The sequence below is a fragment of the Lissotriton vulgaris genome, chromosome 6 (assembly GCF_964263255.1).
Source record: "Lissotriton vulgaris chromosome 6, aLisVul1.2, whole genome shotgun sequence".
NCBI lineage: Eukaryota > Metazoa > Chordata > Amphibia > Caudata > Salamandridae > Lissotriton > Lissotriton vulgaris.
Window position 1 is genome coordinate 726,197,287 of NC_141694.1, and position 18,822 is coordinate 726,216,108.

At 46.4% G+C, this 18,822-nt stretch overlaps 1 protein-coding gene across 1 annotated transcript in view; it reads right to left on the reverse strand.

The window, feature by feature from the left end:
* Nucleotides 1–18,822, reverse strand: part of LOC147707910 (fatty acid-binding protein, brain-like) — a 148,821-nt gene that overhangs the window by 66,093 nt on the left and 63,906 nt on the right. Inside the window, exon 2 of the mRNA XM_086925256.1 lies at nucleotides 16,995–17,167. Within this exon, the coding sequence (XP_086781382.1) occupies nucleotides 16,995–17,167 (173 nt within the window). The remainder of the gene's footprint in view (nucleotides 1–16,994; nucleotides 17,168–18,822) is intronic.

Below are 18,822 nucleotides of genomic sequence, written 5' to 3' on the forward strand. Positions count from 1 at the left end.
TACAAGACCCCCCCTTTGGCACAATGGTCTTCTACCTCAACTGTCAGGGTTAACTGGCTTTTCTGGCTGGGTGGCTATAGTTATATCTACAGTCGGCAACGTTCTCCATGGTCAGACCCTGAAGTCCTTCCAGGAATTACAGCAAGAATATGAGAGGCCCCGATGGCAATTATATAAATACCTCCAGTTTGGCCATGCCTTCTCTCCTTACCTCACACCAGGAGGCCATACCGGACTTTAGCCCCATCTAGGATAAAGTGTTTATGAGGGAACTCTGAGAGCATAAGATCACCAAGATATATTGCACACTCGTAACAAATAGCCCCACTACACTTAGCAACATGTGCGAGGCTTGGCAAATAGATTTGAGTCCCCTGGATGACAAAGAGTGAGCTGAAGCACTGGAGTCCCCAAGTGGTGTGGCCATTGTGGCATGACTACAACCTATACAATTTAAATACCTTCACAGGTCTTTTTACACTAGACATTGGCTCTGGCGCGCTGGGCTAATTGCATCGCCTCCCTGCCTGCGATGCCAGGCTACCGATGGTACCCTTATAAACACCATATGGCAGTGTACAGCGCTTTCTAGATTCTGGCGTGGTGTCATTACAAGTCTGTCAGAGGTCTTGGGGTGGGAAATCCCCCATTACCCACGGTTGGCCCTACTCCACATCACCAATGGTATAGGGGGCAACATATATAAACACCATTTACTTCTCCTGGGCCTTACACTGGCAAAATGGGACATAGCTAAGGCATGGAAGGATACCTCCCCACCACTAGTTATGGTATGGAAGAAGGGCCTTGATTTTTGTTTGGGGTTGAAATTACCTATATTTAAAGAAGGAGGATGCCCCTATAAACACCTCAAGATTTGGAAAATATGGGCAGAATATAAAGGACTATATTTGGAGCCAATTCCAACTGTCTCAATAGTTTAGCAATTGATAAGATGGACACAATGTGGGATAAATATGGTAGTAAATGTATCGCTTTTCGATCAGTGCGACTAAACTTGGCATGTACTGTATTAGGCTTCCAATATATGACACTCCAGTTCACTGTTAGAACAATATGTTTAATTGTACTAGATCCTCAATTGTTTTATTGGAATCAAAAAGTCAACTTCACCATTGCTATTATGTACACTGTATTATTGATGAACTTGGTTATGCCTGGCCTGTTCCGGCTGTTAACAATAAAACTTGTTGTGATAAAAATAAAGTAGGAAGCACTCATAACCACACAAAAAATATCAAAAGTAATGGTGGGGTACATAGCTCTGACATTTGTCCTTTCAAGATCTGAAGGATCGCTATGCTTACTTCAGCTGCGACATGCTATGCAACCACACATCTCACCAGACACTCGCTTCCTGAATACAGTTGGTTTGAAGCCAAGATTCTCCTGGGGCACCTGGGTTAAGGAGCCATCTCTGATTTACTGCTTATTGGTGAGTCATGTCCCGGATGGCTTTTAATCTGCTCAGACAGAAATGTGTAAATAGGGGGGGGTGGCTTGGAACCTCTCTGCGGTTCTTGAGCGCTCTGGAATTGGCTCCGCGTAATGTGCTGTTGGGGCTGGTGGAGGAGCTGTGGGGGCCATGGGCTGATCTTGTTTTCCTTGGGGTGGCCTGCTTGGTGGCCAACACGCACATGGAAACAGCCAACACCCCCATCAATCTTATTTTGCCACAGGGGTTAGACTGGTGTGTGCAACAGGAAAAGTCAGTTTATGCTGCTTGTGGGTGTCCCCATAAACAGAAAGGGTGTGGGGAAAGTGGTGCTCTTTCTATGTATTATCGATGTAATGTAATTAATATCATCTGCCGAAGTGTTGCCATGTCTTGATATGTTATTCTATGCACAGCCCTTATTGCATGTTATAATGAATGTCCCTGCCGCAACATTGCAATAATTTTGGTTATTAAAAAAAATGTAAAGTCTAATTACTGAATGGGATTCTTGCTAGGTGATGTTTACATGTGTTCAAGACCGGCAGCCTCATTTTTCTTAAACATTACTTCAGTATGTGTCCATAGTACAAAAAAAGGCATCACTAAATAGTTGCAGGTGAGTGGTAGCTAACAACACCTCCACTCCTGCATCATGGCAACCATCAACATTTGTCCCTAAATACTTGTAATGGGATAGCACCGGCACTTCTTAATAGCACACAGGTACACTTGACCAGTGAGGACCTACACTTTATAATTCCATTTCAGCCACTGAGTGCATACATATCCAACTTTAATCATTGTCTCCCAGTCCCCTAAATGGCTGGAAACATGGCCCACGCACTTCTTTCACCCTGACAGGCAAATGAACAGAGAAATCAAAATACGATATGCAATAAGATACCATCCAGCTGTCCATAAAAGGATGTTATTGCATGTAGTCTATCCTTTCCTACTCTTTATACAGGTCTTGAATCTCGCTATGAAACTGTAGGTCACTACAGAACCCCATGGTGATATGCATTATAACATACAGTTGGGGTACCATATATCTTTTCACTTCCGCCACAAATGTCCTTTTGGGTTCTGCCATTAATTGCCAACCGTTTATTTAGGAAAACCTCAAAAAATGTTGCCGTTCTGTGTGCCAGGAATCACATGAACCATTTGGACCGACAATCACTTAGGTCAATGAGATCTATGCAGACACATTAAAAATGAAATCGATTTTGCTCTCACATCACTAGGGGGCGAATCACAAACTGCACTGTGTGTTCCTTCTCAGTCAAGCCAATATGTGCAGTCAACACTGTCAAAGACGCTGTAGCAGCGGTCCGGCCCTCAAAAGAAGACACGGAAACAAGGACTGCATGTTCTTAACTTCATTTCACAACGGGAGAGCGCCGGGGTCACTCCCGCACACAGAGCCCTCCGTGCAGAAGATTGCCGCCGGAGCTCCCAGCATCCTTCAGTGGGCCACGAGGTCATACACCACACCGTGCGGTAGAAAATCTGAGGAGCAGAGGGTTCTCTCAAGAGGGTTCCAGAGGGTGAGGAGTTCTGATTGGTTCAGAGAAAAGTTTGGTCTCTTTTACATAACAAGGGTTATGGGTTGCAAAAGGGAATTGGGCCTAGGACTCTTTTCAGTTTGCTATACTACTAAGCATTGCTTTTTTATGTACCGGAGACTCCCGTCTCGACGACGGGGAATGATTCAGGCATGTGAATCTATGAAAGCTCCAATACTGAAATAAAAGTGGAATCATAAGCAATTTGTCTCCGAGCCATGCAGTTTCTTTTCTCAGCACTTCTCCTCCCTTTTTCAAACCATTTCTGAACATAAAATTTGGATATCAATTCTATGACAGGAGACCCCACGTTTTGGGGAGCACTATCGATTATATCATTCTGTGCCTGACGGTCAATGCAAAATTGTAGTTCTACATTTTTTATGTTCTACACGCAACATGTCATGAAGCCAGCATTAGATGCCTCTTATTTCCTGTTATTGTATCTAGATATAGCACACAAAAGTGAATATATAGACCTAATACAACTCAGACATGTTGGCTTTGCGGATGCTTTAAGCAGTTTCAGATGAATGAGATATAACTATTATATTAGTAGTTTGTGAAATTACTAATCAAGGTAGTTAGCATTGAGAATTGCAAATGTATCAACTCTGGAATTATGAGTGTAGGAAGCTGGCTCTGTGTACCCTATACCTTACTTTGGTATAGTATATACAGAGTCCAGTGAATCCCCAAAGGCTTACAAAGGTAAAAGTAGATAATACCTTACACTCTATTTGTGGTAGTGTGGGCAAGCAGTAATGCTTTATCGGAGGGTAGTGGTGAGCATTTATTGAACATACTCAAGCAAGAAATGATAGCACACACTCAAAGAAGGAGCTCAAACCAATTGTTTGTATAAAAACACTTCTTTTATTGTATTTTTTTCACAGACAGGTTAATAAGAATATGCAGCTGAATGAATTTGACTTTGTTACAGGTTGGTACAATGCTTAAAATAGTTATACTAACTTTTGGATTACTTTGTGATTACTTTTTAGGTAACTTTTTCTACTCAGTGTGATATGCCTAGATATCACACTGGGACATTTCCTAGACAAAGGTAAGTACAACGCTTTTACATTACATTAAAAACCCAGTTACTTAGGTTTCCATACAAACACAAGTCGACACACAACTTTTTCAGAGAAAAACAGTTTATGCAATCCTATCGAGGAAAATGTGGGTATCGGTTTGCAGGTAAGTAATCGGTCTTGAGAGTTGACTTTCAGGGGTTAGAACAAGGAATCCCCCAGGGTCAAGGATGAACTCAAAAAGCACCCTAGGTGGCACTAGGGCAGCTGGGTGCAGAGTTCTGTGCCCAATGTTAGCCTATGGCGCTATGGGGGCCTTTGGTTGGTGGCTGCTCATGGGCAGGCTACTCGGTCTTGGGAACCAAGCTCCTAGGGTTAAGGTCAGGGCAAAGGGGATCCCAGGTCAGCACTAAGTTCACAACGTGAGCAGTGCCAGGGCGGCCGAGGGCAAAGTGCCTAGGAGGGGTCGGGTGCCCAATGCAGTCCTATGGAGATTGCCTGTTATGTTTTGTAGCTGCAAGCTCAGTCCAAGAAGTCTTCCAGGAGGAACCAACAGCTCGGCAGGTAAGTTCGAAGGCTTGGAGAAGTAGGTCCACCTCAGGTCCTCTTTTTCAGGGTGCAGGGCGGCCGGATGCAGGAGTGCCTTTTCATGTTGGATTTCACCTTACCGGGCCACTCAGGTTGGGGGGTCTCTTTACAGAGGCTGCAGGCAATGTCAGGGAGTCCTGGAGGGGTCAACCCATGGAGGATTTGTATTCTGGAGCACTGGGGGACCCTTGCTGGGACTGGTGGGCCACTTGGACTTGGGCCGTAGTGACGGGTGGAGGGGTGGTTCCAGGCATCGGGTTTGTCTTCAGCAGGCTCAGAGTCTTTCTTTGGGGGATCTTTTGAATAGAGTTGCTGTTCACAGGATATCCATTGTTGAAGGCAGTCAGTCCTCCCAGGGGTTCTGGAGGTCGCTGGCTTTAAGACAAGAGGACTTCTGGCGCAGGACCACTGGAACCTGCAGATGGGTTGGTAGGGCTGGGGCCAAGTCAGTTCTCCTCTGCTGTGCATCTTCTTTTGTCCTTCTTCGTAGGTTGTGGAAATCTTTCTTTTGGATCCAGGGCAGCCCCCAAATCACAGTATTTAGTGGGTGTTTTAGGGGTCTTGGATTAGTAACCAATAGGCTACTGACCCTTGGGTGACTGCACCCTTGGGGTGCTCTCCCTACGTGGGGGAGTGGGCACAATCCCTAACCTTGAGTGGAGAGGGCCTACCATCTGAAGATCTCACCTCTCCCACCTGAGGAGTGGGGTTGGCAGAGCTGGGCACATCTTCTAGGCTGTCCTAATTTTGCCCGCCTGTCTTCCCGCCGAAAAGGAGGTAAGGCAGGAAGGGGCCTGCTCCTGATAGCAGGAGAAGCTTGGGGTGGCGTTGCAAAGGAGGCGAGTTCTTTGAAACTCCCTACCAAAGATGGCTCTTCCTGACCTAGGGGAGGTGTGAACACCTCCGCCCAGGAATGGCTTTGTTTCTGGCCTCAGAGAGCGATGGCTCCCACCCCAGGGGTCCAGAAACTTGTCTCGTGGTAGCAAGCTGGTGTCTACCAGTCAGGGAACCCACCAGAGGCCGGTTGTTTTTCAGGTGTCATCTCTAAGATGCCCTCTTAGTGTAATCTAGAATAAATCCCACACTGGCTTCAGTGTACCTTTCGGCACAAAAACAATCCGGAGAGACTTTTTTCTCTTTGTATAGGTGCTGCACATATAGAAAGAGGAAAAAACAGGGAGAAATAAAGATATTTCTCCTTGTTGTGCCTCCCTTGGGGAGACGTAAGATATTGATGCATTCCCAGGTTAACAAGTCCTTGTACACATGGGAATGTGTCAAAAATCATGGAAGTTGAGTGGGAATACCCACTGCAATGCCTTCCTTGTGCAGAGTAAGGCAAAGCAGCGATTTGCGCTGTATTGCATTACTCCATATTTATGAAACCATTCAATGCCATGCAAAGTGGCTTTAGGTGGCTTCATAAATATGACGTTTCATGGTGCAAGCATGACGCAAGTCCCTCGTAAATATGCCCATTAGTTTGGTGTGAGTGCAAATCATGCATTGCCGATCTCTGCTGGGTTGCATTTCTACTGCTGAAACAAGGCCAATGGAGGCACCAATGGGTGAGGTGGATTGGCCTCAAGGATCCTGTAACCTCAATGACAACATATCTGTTGATCTAGGGTGTGCTGCTTTGTAGGCCTACCTGCAAGACTGGAGGTGAACCTCAGTATGGATTGTCCAATCTGGAGTAAAAACAACTGTGTCACCCCGAGTGGGATGGGTATGCTCAGACGTGAGTCCCATGCACTCCACACCACTGGATTCAAGCAAGCAGGGCTGAAGACGGCTGGAATGCCAGAAACTGGTCCTCAGAAGCTTGTTTCCGGTCCAGGAAAGGCATGGCTTGGCATTTCGAGCTGGAATGTTCCCATGAGGCACAGGGTCAGACTGATTTGCATATGGCCATGTCTGAACTGGGGTGGTGTGGAGTGCAAAAAAACAATGGATTTGGGGCCAGATCTCTGTACTGGGGTGAATGTATGACATTGTTCTGCATTCTGTCCATCAACTGTGGTTTTTGCATTTGCCACCCCGAGTGGGATGGGTATGCTCAGACGTGAGTCCCATGCACTCCACACCACTGGATTCAAGCAAGCCGGGCTGAAGACGGCTGGAATGCCAGAAACCGGTCCTCGGAAGCTTGTTTCCGGTCCAAGGAAGGCATGGCTTGGCAGTTCGGGCTGGACTGTTCCCATGAGGCACAGGGTCAGACTGATTTGCATATGGCCATGTCTAAACTGGGGTGGTGTGGAGTGCAAAAAAACGAGGGATTTGGGCCCAGATCTCTGTACTGGGGTGAAAGTATGACATTGTTCTGCATTCTGTCCATCAACTGTGGTTTTTGCATTTGTCACCCCGAGTGGGATGGGTATGCTCAGACGTGAGTCCCATGCACTCCACACCACTGGATTCAAGCAAGCTGGGCTGAAGACGGCTGGAATGCCAGAAACCGGTCCTCAGAAGCTTGTTTCCAGTTCAGGGAAGGCATGGCTTGGCAGTTCGGGCTGAACTGTTCCCATGAGGCACAGGGTCAGACTGATTTGCATATGACCATGTCTGAACTGGGGTGGTGTGGAGTGTAAAATAACTATGGATTTGGGCCCAGATCTCTGTACTGGGGTGAATGTATGACATTGTTCTGCATTCTGTCCATCAACTGTGGTTTTTGCATTTGTCACCCCGACTGGGATGGGTATGCTCAGACGTGAGTCCCATGCACTCCACACCACTGGATTTAAGCAAGCCGGGCTGAAGACGGCTGGAATGCCAGAAACCGGTCCTCGGAAGCTTGTTTCCAGTCCAGGGAAGGCTTGGCTTGGCAGTTCGGGCTGGACTGTTCACATGAGGCACAGGGTCAGACTGATTTGCATATGGCCATGTCTGAACTGGGGTGGTGTGGAGTGCAAAGAAACAATGGATTTGAGCCCAGATCTCTGCACTGGGGTGAATGTATGACATTGTTCTGCATTCTGTCCATCAACTGTGGTTTTTGCATTTGTCACCCCGAATGGGATGGGTATGCTCAGACGTGAGTCCCATGCATTCCACACCACTGGATTCAAGCAAGCCTGGCTGAAGACGGCTGGAATGCCAGAAACCGATCCTCGGAAGCTTGTTTCCGGTCCAGGGAAGGCATGGCTTGGCAGTTCGGGCTGGACTGTTCCCATGAGGCACAGGGTCAGACTGCTTTGCATATGTCCATGTCTGAACTGGGGTGGTGTGGAGTGCAAAAAAACGATGGATTTAGGCCCAGATCTCTGTACTGGACTGAATGTATGACATTGTTCTGCATTCTGTCCATCAACTGTGGTTTTTGCATTTGTCACCCCGAGTGGGATGGGTATGCTCAGACGTGAGTCCCATGCACTCCACACCACTGGATTCATGCAAGCCGGGCTGAAGACGGCTGGAATGCCAGAAACCGATCCTCGGAAGCTTGTTTCCGGTCCAGGGAAGGCATGGCTTGGCAGTTCGGGCTGGACTGTTCCCATGAGGCACAGGGTCAGACTGATTTGCATATGGCCATGTCTGAACTGGGGTGGTGTGGAGTGCAAAAAAACCGATGGATTTGGGCCCAGATCTCTGTACTGGGGTGAATGTACGACATTGTTCTGCATTCTGTCCATCAACTGTGGGTTTTGCATTTATCTCCAGGAAGGGTGACGCCTTTGCCTCCAGCATTACTTTAGATGAAGACTATTCTGATGAGGAAGATTGTCCTTATGGCGATGCATACAGTCCTTCTCAGCTCCAGGTGAAATACCAGGACTCAGATTCTGATGACTATTATGAGGAACAGCGGCAACGCCCTTCTCAAGAAAGGACTCAAGAACAGTCTCAGCAGGGTATGGTTTCTATGCCTTCGTCCCTAATAAGTGACTTACAGATCATGTTGATGGATTATAGGGGGAGATTTCCATACGAGCCCTCTGAATCCATGCAACCATCTCCGCCGCCACTGCCACCACCACCACCTCCTCCTTCGACTTCTACGGTTCAACCACCAGAGCCGGAACCTTTGGAGAAACGACAAAATATCGCCATGGGGCAGGCTAATGTGGATGATGATGATGCCGATGATTCCTCAGGGGATGCCCGGAATCTAAGAGAGTTCCCAAACCCAGATAGAGAATGGGACGGCTATATTATACCAGATCCCGTTTCACCTGTACCGGATCCTGTGGATTCTCCTCCAGCAGACATTGGAGGTTTCCAGAGCTTCAAAAAGGTTTGGTCTTCCTGATCCGGTTCTTCAATCGGACTGCTTTCTCTATGATTTTAAAGAGCCTTATAGGAAATCCATTCACTCTATTCCCATCATAGAGCATATATGGATTATACAGTCTCCAGCTACTGTTATCCCTGTTCTACTGCGGCTGGAGAAAAAAAATAAGGCTCCTGATGGTAGTCCTGCTTGCCTGTTTGGCCAACCAAGGCCGGACTCCGTAATCTCCCAGGCGGCTCAGAGAAAGTCAAAGAACCCATCGGCTCCTCTTGCCTCATCGCCGGATAGAGAAGGCAGGCGCCTTGACAGCATGGGCAAGAGATTCTCTTCTATGTCCAGCCTCCTGGTTCGAGCCTCCAATGCACTAGCAATTTTGACACAATATAATCGCCAAATGTGGTGCAATTTGTCTCCTTTTTTTGATTAGCTACCGGATTCTTCAAAAGCGGATGCAAAGAAAATCCTGGAGGAGGGGGAGCTATCTTCCTCATAGAAATCGCCACAAATGCTTTTTCGCGCCTTGGCAGGCTCAGCTGAGGAGGCAATGTTGGCTTCGGTTTCGCCCTGAGGTACAGAATAAGATTTTGGATTTGCCATTTGATGGTGACATGCTTTTTTGGTAAGCATATAGACGATGCCTTACAGGACATCAAGAAGGACACTGAAACAGCTAGGTCCTTAGGCACATTGCAATATCTCAAGGTACCTTTCCGAGGGGCAAAGGGTAAAGGTTTTTCAAATTACAGAGGAGGATACCAACAACGTATTAGCAATCTTCGTAGAGTTACAAGCCTCAATACTCAACGCCAGGGCCAGTCGACGTCTTTCTCTCGCCAACCTGCAAGAGGTCGACAGGGGCGTCAATGGAGAGATTCTTCTAAACATCAATAGCGGCCTCTCTGCTCTGTCTGCTGTTCCTCCACCCCTGGTAACATCAGTAGGGGGCAGGATTTCACACTGTCTGAGCACCTGGAAGGTCATAACATCAGATCGGTGTGTCCTCAATATCGTACAATTTGGCCACACTTTGGAATTTCAAGATCTCCCACCTTCCAGAGTCCCTCGCGCCACCGACTCAAAACATCTACAGCTTTTAAATCTCGAAGCCCACCAACTGCTCATCAAAGGAGCGATAGAGCCTGTGCCTCTATCTCAGAGAGGAGAAGGGTTCTATTCCAGGTTTTTCCTGGTTCGCAAGACGGTGGAGAAATGGCGCCCAATTTTAGACCTAAGGGAGCTCAACACCTGTCTCACAAAACTATAATTCAGGATGGTATCCCTTCACGATATTTTGCGCCTTCTCAATCCAGGAGTTTACATGGCAACTCTGGATCTCGAGGACGCTTATATTCACGTACGATCCACCCAGCTCACAAACGATTCTTATGCTTCACAGTAGCCAAGAGACATTTTCAATTCAAAGTCCTGCCTTTCAGTCTCAGATCCGCTCCTCGGATTTTCATGAAGGTTTTGGCCCTGGTGGCAGCGTTTCTCAGAAAACAATCTCTAGAAGTTTTTCCCTACTTAGACGATTGGTTGATCAAAGCTCCATCTTCTCAAGCAACTACATGAGCAGTCACAAGTTGCATTCAACTTTTCGAGCATCTGGGTCTACAACTCAACAGGAACAAATCAGTCCTTCTCCCATCCAGGTCGGCCAAATTCCAAGGTTCCATTCAGGATACAAGATGCTGCAAGGCTTTTCCATTGGAGGAAAGACAAAGAAAGCTTATTCTCTCGGCTCGTCAATTGCAAAGGAGACGGTCTCTATTGGTTCATCTGTACAAATCGCTCCTCGGATTGATTTCATCCTGCATACCCTTAATTACGCATTGCAGACTAATTATGTGCCTGTTGCAGGAGCAGCTAGACAGGCAATGGCGCCAGGCGACAGGGTCATTCGACAACAAGATAATGGTCACACCTCTCATGAGGAAGGCGGCCGATTGGTGGATGGACAAAGACAATATCTCAAAGGGTCTAACTTTCAAGATGGCTCCATCTCCCTTGGTTCTGACCACAGATGCCTCGCTGAAAGGCTGGGGAGCTGTTTTACAAGACCTACAAGTGAGCGGTCATTGGACGCCCAAGCAGCGTACTTTCCACATCAATCTTCTGGAGCTCAAGGCAATTCATTTAGCTTTACAAGCTTTCCTTCCAAGAATTCGGAATTCCACAGTACTGGTTTGTACGGACAACACGACGGCCATGCATTATGTGAACAAACAAGGCGCAACAAGATCTCTAGTTCTTTCAAGGGAAGCCCAAGAGATACGGGAATGGGCAATTCTCAACCGAGTTTCTCTCTCTGCAGAACATCTCCCAGGTGCACTCAACACGACAGCGGATACCCTAAGTCGTCTGATATCAGTCTGTCATGAGTGGGAACTGGATCAAAACACTCTCGACAAAGTCTTCACATGCTGGGGCACTCCGTCCATAGACCTATTCGCAACCCCAGACAACAAGAAAAACTGGTTCTATGCAACCAGGGATCACCATTGCGGCTCAGTGGGGAATGCTCTTTCGATAGTCTGGTCAGGTGCATTTGTTTACACCTTTCTACCAATTCCCCTGATTCCAAAGCTAATCAGGAAGATCAAGACAGAACCCTGCAGAATGATTTTGATCGTACCAGCGTGGCCCCGCAATTCTGGTTCACGGAGCTTCTCCTGCTCTCTCAAGATCATCCAATTCACCTGCGGCCCATTCCATCTCTATTGACAATGTCGTAGGGTCAAGTGTTGCATCCAGACCCGAGCTCTCTCCAATTTACAGTGTGGCTCCTGAGCACCGGGAATTCCAGAGTTTAAATATACCTCAGGAGTGTAAAGAAATATTATCTCAAGCCGAGCACCTAGTACGAATAAGCCCTATCGCGCAAAATGGAAACGTTTCTGCTTATGGCGACGCAGACAAAATCTCCATCCGTTCTCTTCTGCTCCTCACCAGATATTGCCTTACATACTTTCTCTGGCTAAGTCAGGCCTGGCACATTCCTCCATCAAGATACACCTGGCAGCTATCTCTTATTTCAGGTGGACTGCTTCAGTTCCTTCTCTCTGGTCCGCGAAGATTGTCAAGCAATTCCTGAAAGGTCTTTTCAGGGCTTTCCCTCCAGTTCGGCCTCCGTCTTCAATCTGGCAGCTCAATCTGGTTCTGGCTCATCTCATGAGACCTCCATTTGAGCCTATTCACAGAGCGGATCAAAAGTTTCTATCATGGAAAATGGCTCTCCTTTTAGCCTTGACGTCGGCTAGAAGGGTTGGGGAACTGCAAGCTCTTACCATTATGGAACCTTTTTTACAGTTCAAAAAAGACACTCTAATCCTAAGAACAAATCCAAAATTCATTCCAAAGGTCCCTTCGGATTTCCATTTGAACGAACCTGTGGTTCTGAAATCGTTTTTCCCTCGACCTACGTATCCAGCAGAAAGGTCTCTGAATTCCTTGGATGTCCAAAGATGTCTACAATTTTATCTTGAACAAACAAAAGCTTTCAGGAAATCTTCACAGCTCTTTGTTGCTTATAGTGCTCCACAAAAAGGTTGTCCTCTTTCAAAACATGGAATCTCCCTTTGGATTTCCAGTGCTATTCATTATTGCCACCAAGCGGCGGGTAAGCCCCTAGAAAGACATGTACGAGCTCACTCTACAAGGTCAGTCTCATCCTCTATGGCTCTCTTCTCTGGAGTTTCTATCAAAGACATTTGTAGGGCAGCTACATGGAGCAGTGCCCACACGTTCACAAAGCATTACTGCTTGGACTCCTCCACAAGACAGGAAGCAGCAGTTGGACAAGCGGTCCAGAGGAATCTCTTCCAATGAGCCGTGAGCTTTCCCTTCTATCCCTCCTGTCTATGATTGCACATTTTGTATCTGAGAATTATCACTGACAACTGTTTCAATTGCTTTTGCTTCTTATGGCAGTATGGATACTAATGTATTTGATGCTTATATCACAAAATGTGCTTTGTTATTACTTACTGCTAGCTATTCTGATACAAGCTATGGGAATCTATGAAAGTTCCAATACTGGGGCAAGAAAACAAGTACTTACCTGTAACTTTGGTTGCCCAGTATTGGTAACTTTCATAGATTTCCATGCGCCCACCCTCCTCCCCTGGGAAAGCTCAGCCATCAGCAAATGTGGTTACTGTTACACAACGGCTACGAAAATCTGAGGCTCTGAGGTTCTCTCAGGAAGGTTCTATGGGGTGAGGCTAATCTGATTGGTTGTTGAAAGTTTTTGGTCTCTTTTACAAAAAGAGGTGGTTATGCTACAAAATGACATGAGGCCTAGGCCTTTGTTTCTCTTTTGTACCCACTGCTATGATATTTTTTATTTACCGAGGCTCCCAAACCGACGACGGGGAATGATACAAGCTATGGGAATCTATGAAAGTTACCAATACTGGGGAACCAAAGTTACAGGTAAGTAACTTGCTTTCTTCTATAGATTCCAAAGCACCAATTTACAAAGGGAGCAACTGTACAATCATACATGAGTCACTTTTTTCGAAAGTATCAATAACATTTAACATACAACTATTCATGAGCCACTACTAGAAATATATAAACCCAATTTTCTCACCTTGGATAATTCACAAATAGCCTTCTCAAAAATTCCCAAAATGACTATGCGTGAGCTCGCATATTATGCTTTTCCAGTATATTATGGTTTTCTGATATAGTTACTTTTTCATCCTGTGTGACTTTATGTCCCACACTTTGAGGCGCACAATATTACGGATCACCTCCTTATAATACAGAAGTCACCAACATTCCATCCTTAGTAATATGCAATCCCATACCTTACGTCAGGCACCAAGCAGAATCTCCTAATGCGGATTCACAGTCCTTATCCGCCTCCCCTATTTACATACATACACCACTTGAGAATTCTACACACAATAGTAAAGGGCATCTGTCATTGGCATTATGAACCGCTTCTTATCACCTATATCTTTATTGCTCATTTACAAACATGAACATAGTCTCCCTCTCGTGGCACGCCACGTCATTGAGGTTAGCACTCCAGTAGTGTAAAGAACCACAGTCCCCGCGAGCACATGACCATATCATGTTACGCTACCACACCCCTGCCAAGCGTCAAGCTATGCTGCCACGCCCCTGCAAAACACTAGGTAACACTTAATACTTCGCCTCCACTCACGGCAGGTATCAGCAGGATCCCGAGAAGACCGGAGTAGGTTTAAAAGACAGGAGGTCATCCTTGATGAAGTAAGTGACTGCGCATTACATTGCGGCAAGGGCATGTATCGATCAGCGCAAGCAGGTCTCCTAGACAGACCGCTACATTTTCACGTGCCTCACTTCAGTTTTCACATTGTTTGACTACAGGAGACTCCATCTTCCAGAATCCGTTTGATCTTTTTAATTTTCGTAGCTGGTGTAAGATATTTTAATTTGTTTTTTGCACAGCTGAAGTAAGGCATCTCTGTCTTGTCGCGCTGACACTTTCAGTGACATTAGGAACACAATCTATCTTGGTATATCAAAAATAAGACATGAGCTCGAGAAATATACGCACTCTCAAATTAAGACACAATTAGTTTCACACCATACAAATTTGCCATTTCTAGAAACTATCAGGTTTCTTTGGGGAGCTAACTCGATGTTCTGAAGTTTGCATGGCTTTTTTCCTCCCTTTCATGACTGTGCATACTTGTGACTACGCGAAGAGCTTATTCACCTTGAGTCATGCATACCGGCACCTACCACCATGCATGACCACTTGCTTAGCTTATGTATATGTAGTATGTCTACATATGAATGATTGGATGCAAACACATCCAAAATTCCGACTCAGAAAATGCAACAAAATATTTCAGTGAGCACATCATGAGCGTAAAGATAAATGAAGCCAATCAAAGAGTTGTGATAAAGCTTCTTTACATGTGTATGTCTTTTACGTTGTGTGTTTTTCACTTACAGATTTCAACTAGTCGGTGGGTCTGTAAGTACGGCTACACCACCTCATGCACAGCACACCTTAGCATGTGTGCTGAAAAATATTCACAAATTCATGTGGTTATCTCCACTTTTGTAGCCACATCACAATTCACATTCAGTGATCCTGAAGAAAGCCTCATTACTATTGGAGAGGCTGAAACATGTTGACCAGTAGTTAGGAGACATTGAAGACCAATTTTTAATCTTCATTATCCTCTTAGGTGCTGCGCACGTTCGGCGGCCGACGGCACCACTACCTCCGTAGTGCTGCCGTCGGCCGTTGAACGTTCGAACCTCACCTGCGCAATGGAACGTCCAGCACTGGAGCTGGACGTTCCATAGCAGCTATGAGGTTATATACCGCCTTGTTTTTAAATGTGTCCTAGGACCTTATGAATACATCTTTTTCCAGTCGGGCGTCCTAGAGACATTTTTAACCTCAGCACTTTTTGAGCACACACCACACTGACTAATCAAAACACGCTTTGCTGTAGTTCAGAAGTTGAAGCACAGCTGAGTTGCACTCGGCAGCCCAGCTGGGAACCCGATGATGAAGCATTCCACCACCCAGGTTGGTGGGTGATGGTTCTTCTTACAAATCCACTGGATTTTTGTGCTCCAGTGCTTGGCACAGAGTCGGTTAAACTAAAGGATTCATTAGTGGGTCCGTCCATGTTGTTGCATTTATTGTCAATCAGGGAAAGATGACGCACCCATCTGTTCTTCCTTGCTCTCTCTTTGATTCTTCTACCAGTTACATTACACAAGGACACAATTCAGTTTTGGTAGGCACTGGGAGATTAAGTGATTTGCCTAGAATCACAGGATGTGGAGCCAACGCCGAGACTCGAACCTTGTTCCCCAGCTCCAAAGTCGGCAGCTCTGACTGTAAGGCCACATCCAAGCTTTGGTTTTTAACTGGACTACCAGGCAAAGGGAGCTAAAATGGAGCCTATATGCTTCGACGAACAGATACTTACTAATAAAACACAAGGACAGGACAGATTCGTACCTAGAAACGGAGTGAAGCTAGACAGCATTTAGGTTTGGGACAGAGAAGAGAAGAATTATAGCTAACAATATAATAGAGCAGTCTTTGAGACCACGCTTTTCAACCACTGGCCTTCTTCGGCAGCATTTTTCATCCAGTAGGTTGAGATTCAATCCATTAATTATTGCCTACTCTGCAAAAAATATTGTTTCTAGTTCAAGCAAATTGAAGAGGTGCTAAAAAGACAGCACTACAGGTTTCCTGCAAAGGAAATTGCTAATTGTTGGCTCAGACAGTGGAATACAACACATCTCACCTAATGCTATTGGCTGTGGCCGTCTGCCACCACGTAAAGCATTTGCAATGAATTAGCTACATGCGGAACTACTTTACATCTATTGCCCTCTATGTCTGCACCGGCGGTTTCCTCCCAAGGGTCTCTAATGTGCAAATTCGGCATTCGTTAGCACATTAAATCCAGGCCTATTGGCTCTTAAAGAGATTGTTTAGATTGCTGTGTACTTTGATAACATTTTTACTTTATCACCAGAAAGCACATTAGTGGTAAGCCTAATTGGTTCAACTCGTGAGTGACTAATTTCTGCAGCTCCTAGCCGACCTCTTATCGTGGTGGTAAGTGAGGATCCCACTCCCTCAGTTCAAGTGGTAACCACCTGTCCTGAATTTCAAGCGCCAGTATCAAAGGCATCCGCTCAGTCCCTTCATTTTTTCAACCTCTACCATACATGTGTTGTCCCTTAACAATTTTAACGATTCAACTAAAGTAAACTTAAGGGGAAAAACGTGTTTCCATAGGTAGGTTTTCAGTTAGTAATTGATTTGCGTGCGTGAGGCTTCAGAGCCTGATCTGGAGTAGTGCGCGCTGTGCACAAACTAACATGGCATACAACTTTACCTGTTTTCTCTGGGCTAAACGTGTAGTAGCCGGAGAGAGGTGTTATTTGTCTGGGGCAGTGGCATGGCCAGTGTTTCATGGTCACACTGCAATGAAGGAAATGGCCTCGTTGGCTGCTGTCTGAACCATAAAATACAAAGCTACTCGGTGTTTAGCTGGCCACTGTGCTACTGCACCCGCTGCACCAAATGAGGCTAAATCAATGGTGTGGGTCGGTGGCCTTACCTTGCATTTCCTGTCGTCGGCCGTGGTCTCGTTGAACTCCTCGCCCAGCTTGAAGTTGATCTCCGTGTTCTTGAATGTGCTCTCAGTGCGGATCTTCACCTTGTCTCCGTTTTTGCTGATGATCTGGGTAGGTTTGGTCACATTTCCTGCCTGCCGGGTGGTGAAGGCCACTTCTGCAGAAAAGAACCGTACACAGAGGAGGGTGACCAACTGGCATGGGTGCAAATTCAGGATGATGAGTGTCAAAATTCAGGACAGGAGGTCAAAATTCAGGACAAAACTTCGGGATAAAAGGACGCAGCAGAGGAGGTTGTGCAATAGTATATAAGTATGTAGACAAACACTTAAGTACAAGTCAAAATAAGTTTATATTAGGTTGAGACAATTGTACACTTTGCGGTTTTCAGTATGAGCGCAGCTTTGAGCAAATGTGCAGGTCTTTTTTTGTAACTTCATAAGATAATAATCTATGTATATGGTTACTGCACTTGGTTGTCCAGTCTGATATTTTGTTTACAATTCATGGTCCTGAGCAGGCATGTTTGGTGAGAGAAATCGTCGGGAAGATCTGCTCGGATAGACATTGTGAGATGTAGAGCGGCACACATAGGATGCAGCTAATTGGGACCTGCAGTGCTGGACTAGAGTGCAATCCTCCGAGTGACCAGCTTTATGTGTCAGATCGCCTCAAGCATTCTGTTAGAAGGTGGTTCTGACACTATGGGCTGCCCGGATTTTTCGCTTTTTGAGCACCTAATTGTTGAGCTTTTACTGTGGGGGAGCCTTATAAGTTGGGACTCACCCACAGTGAACTCAGGATGAACGAGACTGCATGGGGATTTTACTCGTGTCCCCCTGGCTTGACCAGGCCACTGCGCAGAAGCTGGAGTAAGGGACACCGGGCTGGTTACATGCAGACACATGTGTACATGCGGGTGCACATGTGTAGGGGCTGCACAGGGGAGATTCCCAGGATGCGCAGCCAAAGAGGAGATGCAGATAGACTGGTGTGGCAGGACTTCTGCAGAATGGGGTGGTGACATGGAATAGGCTTTATACACTGGGAGGAAACATGCCAGGGAAAGACGGTGTGTTTTACTGTTTTTCACTTCATTATTCCCCTATGGGGATGTGGAGCCCATGGACTAGATTAACTTTCCTAAGGCCTGCAGATTCCAGACATGCACTAAAGTCCACTGTAACTGGTGTGAGTAGAAGTATTCAGCAGAGTCTAAAGTCCTATTTATACTACTTTTGGGTCATCCAGAAATGTCATATTTCTCAGAGTCAGCAATAACCAGGGCCTGACTGAGGGCTGACCTCAGCAGGCTGGATTGATAACTTTTCTTCCACGAGCTAAGGCCTCCACTCCAAGAAAGGGAAGATGGGTGGAGCTAGAGGCTCATCCAGCAGCAACTATCACTCAGTGCCAGGCTGCAGGCTACACCAAGGAGAAGGCAGCCCTGGGGGAAGGGGATTTTTCAGAGACCATGTGGCCAGAGACCCTGGACGACGCCATCTTGAACCAACCCAGATGCCTGGGCAGGAAGGAGGGAGCTGGGGCACGGAAGTGATGTGTCGCTGTGTGATAAGGCCAACAGAGACTTCCTGCCAGCCCCCTCCCCAAACTTTAAAAAATGTTTGCACAGGAAGAGAAGCTCTCTCTGGGGTGTGGTCTGCAGAGGCAGAGGGTGTTGGAGCCTGTCCAAATGGGCAGTTGAAAGGAGGAACTCCCTGGCTGCCCCCTAGGATCCTGAATAGCGCCAGGAGAAGAGTCTAGTGCGCAGCAGCATGGGCCTCTGAGCAGGGAGAAAAAAGGCCCAGGAGG